Below are 12348 nucleotides of genomic sequence, written 5' to 3' on the forward strand. Positions count from 1 at the left end.
ATCCACCAAAAATGGAAGGCATTCATTTCCATTGTTTTTACCTCCATCTTTTAACCACAACTTCTACCCGTACTCTGTCTACAATAAGAAAAGATCTGGAAAAGTATACAAGTGATTGTACTTGCAACTTCAACTTGACATTGCCATTGACTTTAAAACAGTCTTACTGAGCTGAATTTTGTTTCAATAACATGCATCCACTTTAAGTACACTGTAGGCTAAAGCATGACTGATACATAAGCTCTGTCACTGGGTCCCTGTCAGAGCATCTGCAGTTGTCACTCCTTCCCTCCTAGAACTTCCAGCATTTGGCACTGGTGCTCTGAGATCAGTGCCACACAGAGCCTCACGTGGCAGGGATCCTGCTGACTTGTGTCTGTGTGCTAGGAGATCAGAGCCTAAGAGGTAGAAACAGGTGACAGTGACAGGTGACAAATAATTTCAGTGTGTAACCCTATAGTGATGCACACAAGGACTTCTACACACAACCTGGAGAGAATCATTCCCTGTCTCCTCAGTGCTGTGGGAAACTTCAGGAGGGAGAGCTCCAGAAACAAGGGAGGAGTCACATTATAAGAAAGACCCAGCATCCTGCACAGAAGGGACCATGTGTCCCTGGGGTTCTGTCATTGCATTGGACTTGATCCTGATCTAGAGGAGTTTCTGTAGAGACACCACCTCAGTTCTGACCCAAGAACAGACAAGGAGCTGTGGACACACTCACCCTGAGGAGTCTGAGTAGAGCATAAAGACTGCCCTGATATGACGTGAGGACACATAAGGGGACATCTAACATGGCTCTAATGCACGGGACAGTGATCAGAGCAGTGGGGAGGCAAGAGTCATGTCTGATGGGCTCTGGTCACCATTTCACACAAAGGTATGTCTGGATCTGACACCAGGGGGTGATCAAAGCCAGTTTCTGTGGGGTCAGTGGTGATCAGAGCTGAGACTTGCCACCTGACCCTTCTGTGCCCTCTGCTCAGGCCTCAGAACTGTGACCTCCTTATCCCCTGGCCCCACAGAGACCTCCCTCTGCCTATCCCCCGACATCTTCAGGGAGAGGAACCTGACCCAGGACCAATGAGGTGTTATAGAGCTGGGGCTCTCATTTGCATAGACAAGCCCTCCCTCTCTCAGAGGATGAAGAGGGGGAGGGAGAGATGAGGGGAGGCTCTGCTCAGCTGTGGGGCCACAGAAGGCAGGATCGGTGATGACCTCCACCATGGCCTGGTCCCCTCTCGTCCTCAGCCTCTTCGCTTACTGTACAGGTGACTGGATGTGGGGACAGGGGAAGGAGCCCTGGGAAGACACATGGGGTCCTGCTTCCTCCTCTTGTATCCAGACCCAAGCATCACCCTCTCTGTGTCTCTCCCTCTTTCAGGATCCTGGGCCCAGTCTGTGCTGACTCAGCTGCCCTCCGTGTCTGGGGCCCTGGGCAAGAGTGTCACCATCTCCTGCACTGGAATCCCCACCAGCACGGATTATAATGGAGAGTTCACATACCATTATGTGAACTGGTACCAACAGCTCCTAGGAAAGGCACCCATTCTCCTCATCTATAATGCTGATAGCAGAAACTCTGGGGTCCCTGATCGATTCTCTGGTTCCAAGTCAGAAAGCTCAGCCACCCTGACCATCACTGGCCTTCAGGCTGAGGACGAGGCTGATTATTATTGCCAGTCCTATGATAGCAATCTCAATACTCACACAGTGCTCCAGGCCTGTGGGGAAGTGAGACAAAAACTTGGTGTCCCCTTGGCAATAGGGTTTCCTGTGAAGCCCCTACACCTTGGCTGTCAGCTGATTCCTTTGTTTGCTGGTATAAGCTGGAGTCTGAAACACATTCTAGGGCCTCTGTCTACAAAATCTGTCCCCATTCTCTTAAATTCAGCTTCCAATGTCTGTCCTAGACATGAATATATTATATGATTTTCTCAAATTAAGCAGACATTCCTTTGTGTCAGGGTCAGGCTACCACGGGGTGAAGAGTTCGTGACAGGTCAAGACTGAGACAGGCATGCAGAATCGAGGCTTGTCTGAGACATGACACATCAGGGGTGTACAATATGTGTCCTGGTACCAACAGCTCCCATGAATAAAACCCCAAATCCTCACCTATTATAATGGTTAGACCCTTTGGAGATCCTGATCCATTCTCTGGCTCCATGTCTGGTGACTCTGGCTTCCTGATCATCACTGGGCTGTGGTCTGAGGATGGGGCTGCTCGTCACAGCCCTTCCTGTGACAACATTCTCAGGGCTCACACAGAACCCCAGACCTGTGATTATTGGGAGCAGAACCCCTTTCTCATCTGCTGGGAGGAGGAGTTTGGCCTGTGGATTCTGCTTCTGGTGCTCCTGCTGCTGCCATCATGGGGCCAGGTCCATCCAGGGCACCACCTGGGAGTCAGGGCTCCTCCTTCCCTTCTGTCCTCAAAGTCACTCACAGCAGCCCTTCCCTAGACAATGTGTCTAAAAACACACAGAAAGGACATCCCCCATCAGGTTAGGACACAGAGTGTCTTTGCTCTGAAGTTCATGCACTGGGAGTGGCAGGTCCGGTGTGGATGAAGCAGGACAGGAGGAAGGAGATCTGGGGAATCCCTGGTCCCAACACCCAGTCTTCCCTCTGCAGGTGTAAGAGAAGATATCAGAAGCAGGTTACCTGCTTCTAGTGCCAGCTGTGTAACGTAAATACAGGTTGTGATGCTTTGGCCACAAGGGTGCGCTGTGTGCCTAACAAGAGTGTGGACACTGATGCCCACCCCTCCAGGCCCCGGAGCCGGCTCTAGTGGGACAAGGAGCAATGACCCCCCCCCCCCCCAGCCAGGTGTGATTCTCCTGCACTATGACCCTTTTGACCGTATGGAGAACCTGGATGGATGCATGTCCTCCCTCAGTCAGCAGGGAACACTGGTCGTGTCCTCCTTCACCTTGTGACTAGAACTATCATCCACCCCGAGGTAGGTGGGGAACGGACACGGGGAATGGCAGCATCATGTTTGCATGATTGATTCTATTCTCAAGAATGAAGGGGGAAGAGTGAGCAAGACTCAGTATCCCCAGGCTCCATAAAGGCCCTCCGGAGGCTATGTTGTCCTGTTTCAAACATAGTTCCATGTTAATTTGCAACATACAATCCATGTGAGAACTCCGCCTGCTACCCATGTGCAGCTCAGAGAGGAGTCCCTGTGCCCACCTGCAAGAGTTGCCACCCACCCAGCCTCACTCCATGTGGGATTCCAGAACTGTCACCTGTTCCCACTCTGGAGGCAGGAGGAGCAGTAGCAGAAAGGTCAGCACCATGGAAGGCTCCTGTCCAGGTGACCAAATGTCAGGGACCCCGGGGGGGAAGGGCTCTTCTGATGAGAAGAAGGTCTGTGGGGTATCCTGAGAGGATTGAGGAGGTGGATCTCCCCCAAACTGGAACTCATGATGTGGGTGACAGTCAACAGGTGCTTGAGCTCACAAGACCTTCTCTGAGCTGAGAGTGGCCTGAGCTAAAACTGGACTAATCTTCCCACAGGTTCTCTGTGCCCATTCAGCTTCTTCAAACCCTCAGCCATTCATTCCACCACATTTATTAGCTTCCTCAGACAGTTCCTCTGTAGAGGGGCAGGGGTTCTGTATGGGGAATCCATGGTAAAACCGGCAGATGGGGTCCTTTCTTTCTGACTCAGATTCTCCTCCCTCCCCCTGCCCTTTTTTGCTTCACCTTCTCTCCTCTCCAGGGCGTCCCCAAAACCTTGAGCTCCTGCACATCACGGTAATTAATCTATTTCTCCCCACTCTATTACACTTGTCATTCTCAGAAGAGAGGGAGGAAATCCCACCCTTTATTTTGGATTCTGCAAGGGAACCGTTCCCTTTAAATTACCTGCCCCATGTAGAGCCCTTTCCTGGACCACATTCCTCTAAGTCCTTCCTGAGAATCTGTTCCTTATTCCTGTCCTCACCTTCTCCTCATACCTGCCTTTGTCCAAGACCAGAAGCAGAGAGGGGACACATGTGGAGTAGATGTATGGAAATAACCCCCTCATTAGAGACAAGATGCTTCATCCCAAGAAAGCAGATGTCCTGTTAAAGGTCCATGTGTCTTCCCAAGCATCCTCATTGAGTTCCTTCCTCACACAGGGAGCTCAGAGGTGGTGTAGACCCACACATCTGGGGGAGGACTGATGGTCTTTGGCAAGCTTCTTCCCTAAGGATTCACTTAGATTGTCCCCTAACCACTCAACAAGAATTATCCTCTGGTCAATATCCCTGACTTTTGTCAGTGCACTCGTCACATCCTACTGATTCCTTTAACATGTGCTCTTTCAGATAGCAACAAACATTTGCAGCACCTTCCTGCAATGGAAAATGATACATTTTATGAATTTCTGGCTCTTAATAAGGAGAATAAATACCTGATAATTTCTATAACTTGTAAAAATGTAATTGAAAATATTTCAGTAATAGATCATATGAATCACAAAATAAAAAACATAAATATCGAGGAGGAATTTATAGTCAGAAACTTACAGGTTAATATCTGCACAATTCAGGTATAAATAAAAAAGAGGGCATAAATAAATGGAGTAGAGTACATTGTTTTTCGTCCAACTTCAAATAATCCAATAGCCCAAGGCGGGTGTCAAAGCTTGAGGGATTCTCTTTTGATGTCATTGAACTTCTCAAAGAAGGAGAAATCAGGCTCTAGTGAGGAGGTCGGGGAGATGCTTGAGGCTGGAGGAGAGAATGGGAACTGGTCAACCAGCAGAGAGGGGCTGGGTCAGGGGAGGTCTGGTGCCGTCTCCCAGGCACCAAACCTTGTGCTTGATGGATTCATCAGTTCTCTTTGCGTTTTACATTATTATTTGCTTAACTTTAACCAGAGGACTGGTTTTATTTATTTTCTGAATCACAGATCTGTACCTCTGAAGCAGTATTCAGGGAATACATGAAAAGATTTCAGACTAAAAATTATAACAGATAAATAAAAAACATTTCTCTCCAGAGAAAATCCTGCTTGTGAGTGCTTATAGCAGCTTTATTTTGAATCACCAAACCCAACAGCAATCAAAATTCTGCACACGGATGTTTATAACAGCTTTTTACATAATCCCCAAAGATTGCCCTGCCACCGGTGTCCTCCAATACGTTGTGCATCTGTACACTAGGATATTAGTCTGAATTTAATAGTAAGAACCTCGGAAGTCACAGTAATATAAATAAATTTTTAATGCATATTAGGAAAGAAGAAGCTCTAAAAGGCTGCATTCCATAAAATTGCAATTGTATTACATTTTGGAAGAGGCCAGAATCGAGAGGTGGTAATGAGGTTAGTGATTGACAGGAGGTGGAGGGAGGAGGAGGAGGGTGAATGTGTGAATCATAGTGATTATATTTATGGTGGTGTCACTCTTGTACAGGACACTGTGAAGGCAGTCACACCACACTGCTGTGTTGCCACAGCTCGGTAAACTCTACAGCAAGGGATAGCACATTACTGCATGCCTATAAAGTCATCTAGGAAGTCTGGGGTCCATGATGGAGTGCACAGTGTGACATTATCCCATCTGCTGCTCTACAGAGGTTTGGACCCACCTCACTGAAGGGGTGGGGCAGAAAGGTGCTGACCCCAGGGACTTTGAAAAGGAGGGGAGCCTGTAAGTCCAGAGACAAAGAAAACCACGCATGAGCCCTATACTCCCATTGATTGCTCTGTGTCCCATGGGGTGAGTGGTCAGTAATGTGATGTTTCTGGGCCACGCACTGCAATTGAACAATGAAGTCAATGGTCACAGATGGCAGGAACCAGCGTTCTCCCTTCAGGAACAGAAGTTCATGTTTTGTGCAGGTCTCAGCCGCTCCATAACCAATGTTAGACCCACCATTGTGGTTCTTATTATGACTGCAAGACACCTTTCAGGAACAACACAGGAAACTTTGAAAAATAAAGGTTTTCTACTTATAAGACCTAGTAATTACACAGCACACCTGAGCTACAGACCAAAGGCATGGGTAGAGTGAGCCTGTGCCCTTCCCCACCAGGAGTGTGGACATAGGCCCAGCTGACAGAGGAAGGAGGTGGGGATGAGAGTCAGGGACAGAGATACACAGAGAGACAGAGAGAGACCAACTTTCTCAGGTCCCACACTGAGAGTCCACGGGCACAGGTGCACTGGGTTCTTTGTCCTTTTGCTCTGTGCACTGGGGATGCTGCTGACACCCCACTTCACTCCGGTAGGGCCTTGAGCAGTGGAGACAGTAAGAGACAGTCTTCAGTGAGAGGCACAGCAAGGGATTCTGAGCCATCAGAGGCCATGAGCCTCCAGACTAAGGAAGGCCTGAGTGTGGCGCATCCTCTGTGGGGAGTTGGCAGGGGACCCACAGCACTGGAGGCAGGGAGGGCCCTTCTCTGGGCTCCTGTCCCCTCACTTCAGTCAGGGGGCACCAGGCAGCCCCTGCCTGAGTCGGGGTCCAGGGCCCAGCTGTCTTGACTCCTGGGCCACAGAGCTCATCTGGGTCATCCCAGTCCAATCCTTAAGGCAGACACCAGGAAGAGGAAATGGGTTGGGGGCAGTGAACAGAATGCTGTGCTCCTACTGGGTATTTACCCCAAAGATACAAATGTAGGGATCCGAAGGGGTACGTGCACCCCGATGTTTATAGCAGTAATGTCCACAATAGCCAAACTGTGGAAAGAGCCAAGATGTCCATTGACAGATGGATGGATAAAGATATGGTATATATATACAATGGAATATCATGCAGCCATCAAAAAGAATGAAATCTTGCCATTTGCAATGACGTGGATGGGACTGGAGGGTATTATGCTGAGCGAAATAAGTGAATCAGAGAAAGACATGTATCATATGACCTCACTGATATGAGGAATTCTTGATCTCAGGAAACAAACTGAGGGTTGCTGGAGTGGGGGGGGTGGGAGGGATGGGGTGGCTGGGTGATAGACATTGGGGAGGGTATGTGCTATGGTGAGCGCTGTGAATTGTGCAAGACTGTTGAATCACAGATCTGTACCTCTGAAGCAAATAATACATTATATGTTAAAAAAAAAAAAAGAAGAAGAAGAAGAAGATAGCAGGAGGGGAAGAATGAAGGGGGGGAATCGGAGGGGGAGACGAACCATGAGACACTATGGACTCTGAGAAACAAACTGAGGGTTCTAGAGGGGAGGGGAGTGGGAGGATGGGTTAGCCCAGTTATGGGTATTAAAGAAGGCACGTTCTGCATGGAGCACTGGGTGTTATACTCAAACAATGAATCGTGGAACACTACATCAAAAACTAATGATGTAATGTATGGGGATTAACATAACATAATAGTAAAAAAGAAAGAATGCAGTGCTCCTCCCTCCAGAGGCTGAAGGGGATGAGAGAGAACCTGCAGTTCTGCCTCCTTGTGGCTGGAGGTCCTGAAGATGTGCAGGTGGGATCAGAGGTCCGGGTTGTTCTCCAGCCCTACTTCTTCATGATACCCACTGTCCCAGGAACTTCAGCCTGACCTTGGAAGCTCCACACTCATAACTCCTCCTGAGCTCCCCCTAGGGTGTTAAGGTCTGCAAATATCACCAACAAACACTTCACTATCTTCAGCCCTCCCTGGAACATTTACACAGGAAAGAAAAAGACGGGCTAGTTTCACCTAAACTGACACCCAGCTCAGCTCTTGGGAGCCTGAGCAGAAGGTAGAATGTCACTAACACACACGCTGCAGGAATGATGACGGGACTGAACACGGGAACCAGCCTGGACTGAGCGACTCTGCTTGCAGGACTCCTCTCACCCATTCTGTACACAGGGATGGTGCCCAGGGTTTTGTCCCAGGCTCTTGTCCCTCCTATGTGTCCACACCTGCACCAGGGACTGCTCACCACGCCTGGACAACAGCCTCAGGCCGTGGTCACAGCTTGCTGCCACTCAAGGTCAGGGTCCACCATTTCCGAGCTTGGAATTCAGTATTTCTACTTGTTTCCCAGATGTTTAACTCTTTTATGAACAGAGAAGCAACTCATTATCTAATGCTTCGCTGCAGTAAACAGCACTGCCATCTGATGGGTCAGTCAAAGCAGAAAACCCCAGTTCACACTATACTCTTCCTCCTTCTCACCCTAAGTTCCTTCTGTTCCACAGTCCTGAGCATCTTCTGTGAGCACAGCTGCCTGCGTCCCCACTTTCTGTTTTCCTACCTCAGTTCTTCTTTCCTGACCACATAGTTTCTTCAGTCTTGCCCTGCTGTGTTCACTCTTCTGTTCCCCTGTGCACACTGTCACCAGATGGTTTCCCCACTCTATGAAATCACCACATCCATTCATGTTTTGAGCATCTTCACACACTATTTTGATTTTTTTCTTCTATTCCTCTATGTGCAGAAAACGGTCATTCCTCTCTTGAGACGTATTTCAGAGGTCCCTCCTCTGAGGAGCTCCCTAAATATCCTATGGGGTCGAATGAGCTCACTCTTTTGTATGATTTATGTTTTGTACATTCTCATACTCACAGGAGTGTTTATTTCTGGATGACTAGTCCCTCCATGTTGGAAGCCTCTGAAATCACATACACTGAACTCATGTTCTTTAAATCAGACCCCACAGGGTGCTTCACACAGACATTCCCGTCACTGTTGAATGCTGGTGGCATAGGTGTGGACAGTAACCTCAGGACACTGAGGCTGCGGCAGGCAAACATATAACCAGCAGGGGGCACCGTGCACCTCCCTGAGCCCTGCAAGGGTCCACTCACAGCTAGGGGAGCCCCTTGCCCTCAGGGCTGGGCAAAGGCTAAGCTGCCTCCTATGCTCCCTGATGAGACCCAGCAGCCTGGTGCCCTCAGGGCCTGGCAGAGGTTCCTGGGCAGGGTCCTTTGGGTGTCCCACAGCTGCTCCCTCCTGGGTCCCACTCACAGCAGGACCTGCCCTCAGACTCCTTGTCCTCAGGTCTCCTGAATCACTGATCAGATGGAATATGAGAGAGTATAGAAGGGGGTGCAAATTTGCATGAAGATCACCCTCATTTGTATGGGGACAGTAGGGAGGATAAGACAAGCCTGGGACAGGCCAGTTGCATTGTGGAGACCAGGGGCTATGTCACCATGGCCTGGACTCCTCGCTTCCTCCTGTTCCTCTCTCTCTGCTCAGGTAGGGACATCATCTGACTTCGGGGGAGCTTCCCAGCTATTATCAGCCCCTGAGACTGAGAAACTCCCAGCAAAAATGCCCCATCAACCTTGGGTGTGTGTGTTTGCAGGCTCCCTGTCCCAGCCCGTGCTGACCCAGCCGCCCTCCCTCTCTGCATCTCCGGGAACAACGGCCAGACTCACCTGCACCCTGAGCAGGGACATCAGTGTTGGCGGCTCGAACATCTACTGGATCCAGCAGCAGCCAGGGAGCCCTCCCCGGGGTCTGCTGTACTACTCCTCAGACTCCGATAAGCACCAGGACTCCGGGGTCCCCAGACGCTTCTCGGGCTCCAAAGATGCTTCGGCCAATGCGGGGCTTCTGCCCATCTTGGGGCTGCAGGCTGAGGCCGAGGCTGACTATCACTGGGCTACAGCTCACGGCAGTGGGAGCAGCTACCGCTCCTCACAGCATCTCAGACAACGAGGAAGTGAGACAAACATCCCTGGGCCCACAGGCCTTGTCTCTGAGCTTCTTTTATTGAGAAGCTTCTGTGGAGGCTTCTGTAGGGGAGAGTCCTCTGTGGGGAGACCTGTCCTTGCGGAGGAAGGACAGACACACAGATTAGGCTGTTTCTTGAGCCAGCACGGGGGTCCCAAGAGCACACCCGGGTGAGGGAATGGAGCCCAAATGCTCATCCCCCAGGGTCTGGAGAACATGAACAATACTAAACACTTATACATGAAAAACATCAGTCCTTCCTTCCTGTTGTGTCTCCTTTACTACTGTCAGGAAGCAGGAATGTCCTGTCCATTCCAAGATCCTTCTATTTGGACTAAGAATCAAATTGACATGAGACAGATTAATAGGAGAGGATAAAATGCAATAGCATACATATGGGAATCCACAGAGACATGGAAATTCCAAAGACACTCAGGAAAAATGAGGTATATATGTTTTTCTGAACTACACAGAAGAGTGTAGGGGTCCAGTATTCAATGCAAAGAAATTCAATTCACAGACAGAGGAAGGAGAGTAAATGTTTGGTAGACAAATATGTGTGGGGCCACTGGGAAACAATGGGACACAGACAACTTTGACCAAACAGGCCCTCCTTATCTTTCCCCCCAGTTCATGTCCTAATGTAGTTTTCTGTGATGCTAGTTCTCTTCCCAGAGCAGATGCTCTGCCTAAATTCCTTTAGTCAGTTGAAGGGGAGTTAAAGAGCTTTTCCTGAGTCTGCTGGGTTTCAACTGTTTTTTAACTCACAATAATCTTCATGCCAAAGTGGCCCATCTTTGGGAGTCCTGTCCTTGTCTCCTACAGTTCTCTCCTCTGATTCTTCCCTGAAGTCTCACACATTCCAAGTTGAACAGGTAGATTGTTTCCTCTTATGGAACCAGTCTCTTAATCTGACAATAGGTCAGTTCAGTTAAACTCATTCTAGGAGGCTGTGATGCAGGCGGGCTCTCAAAGTTAGGCCCATATTGGGCAAGCAGTCAGGTAATTGAGAAGCACCCTTTTTATGGAAACAAAAATAAAATATAGGTTAATGGTTGGAGCTAATTATAGACCCAGTGTCTGAGTCCTGAGTGTTGCCAGTGAGATTTCTAGATCTCCAGCTGGAGACATCTTCAGATGGAGTGAGGGGCAGGCAGTGACTCTCTGATGGATTTTCCAGCCTTGCAGTTTTTATGTCTCTGGTGATCTTTTTGAGTGGCCCACAGATCAACAGGCAGGATGATTGTCTACACATGATCTATTGCGGAGATTTCTCTCAAGTTTATATCAAGTCATTTCCATTTAGATTGCAAGGCTTTAGGGAAAAGGGAGATTTTAGTTCTCAAATGATTTCAATTGTGAGAAAGGTGGGAGAAAAAATTTAAAAAACGTTAGCATGGACAGACATAGCCAGACATTGGAGGACACTATAAAAAATCAGGATCTAGTCTATTTATAATGAACAGTACTAAAATCTAATATCTAGAAAGGTGTGCTATTGAAACATATTTTTCTCTATAATCATCCCTACTTTTTACTAAAGATAGCCAGGGGTTCCTGGGTGGCTCAGTCAGTTAAGCATCTGCCTTCTGCTCAGGTTATGATCCCAGGGTCCTGGGTTGGAGCCCTGAGTTGGGTTCCCTGCTCATCAGGGAGCCTCCTCTCCTCCCCAGCTTGTGCTCTCTGTCTCTCTCTCTCTCTCAAACGAATAAATTTTTAAAATCTTTAAAAAAAAAAAGCCAAATTAATATGGTTGTGTTTGCAAAATAAGTCTAGTTTAAAAAAAATTGTCCTGGGGCGCCTGGGTGGCTCAGTCGGTTAAGCGTCTGCCTTCGGCTCGGGTCGTGACCCCGGGGTCCTGGGATCGAGTCCCACATCGGGCTCCTTGCTTGGCTGGGAGCCTGCTTCTCCCTCTCCCCCTCCCCCTGCTTGTGCTCCCTCTCTCGCTGTGTCTCTCTCTGTCAAATAAAAAAAAAAAAAATTGTCCTGATTATTTATAAAAATGAAGCAAGAATAGTGGTTGACCATGTAGGTTCTTTAAAACTTGCTTTGCGGGGCACCTGGGTGGCTCAGTCAGTTAAGCGTCTGCCTTCTGCTCAGCTCATGATCCCAGGGTCTTGGGATCGAGCCCCGCATTGGGCTCCCTGCTCAGTGGGGAGTCTGCTTCTCCCTCTGCCCCTCACCCTGCTCCTGCTCTCCCTCTCTCTCTAAAATAAATAAATAATCTTGAAAAAAAAATAGAATTTGTTTTGCTAGAACTTTTATAAAGAATCTCTAGATTCTTTAATCAAATAATATCACTTATTTGATATTTAACTGCCCCTCAAGGTCAAGAGGCAAACCAAATACTTAGCATCAAAATTGCCCTGCAATTCCTATAAATTGGGTGAATTCTTCTCTTCTCTATTTCCTCTAAATATCCTGTGGTTTCTGCACCTGAGAGAAATTGGCCTTTTTTATTCACCTGGTGAGGCTGCTAGGAACCCTGTAAGAAGGTAGCAGGCTGGTATTTCCAAGGGACTTTATTGGCTCCATAAAGTCAACCTTAGTTCCTTAAAGCTCTCTGGTCATATCTGAGTCTATGAATGTCTCTCTCAAATGTGACATTCCAGCAAACTGTATCCTGCTATAAGGAGAGCAGATTCATACCAACCTTATGGAGAAAAAAATATTGCCATAAAAATATAAGAATACTTATGGAGAGTTTCTGAGTTTGGAGGGAATG

At 48.3% G+C, this 12348-nt stretch overlaps 1 gene segment (V, D, J or C); it reads left to right on the top strand.

The window, feature by feature from the left end:
* Window positions 1-1213: 1213 nt before the first annotated feature.
* Window positions 1214-1919, top strand: LOC116628946. The segment is given in 3 exon segments: window positions 1214-1271; window positions 1385-1734; window positions 1914-1919. Coding segments are annotated over 3 exon segments (414 nt in total).
* The last annotated feature ends 10429 nt before the right edge of the window (window positions 1920-12348 follow it).

The sequence above is a fragment of the Phoca vitulina genome, unplaced genomic scaffold (assembly GCF_004348235.1).
Source record: "Phoca vitulina isolate PV1807 unplaced genomic scaffold, GSC_HSeal_1.0 scaffold146, whole genome shotgun sequence".
Lineage (NCBI taxonomy): Eukaryota > Metazoa > Chordata > Mammalia > Carnivora > Phocidae > Phoca > Phoca vitulina.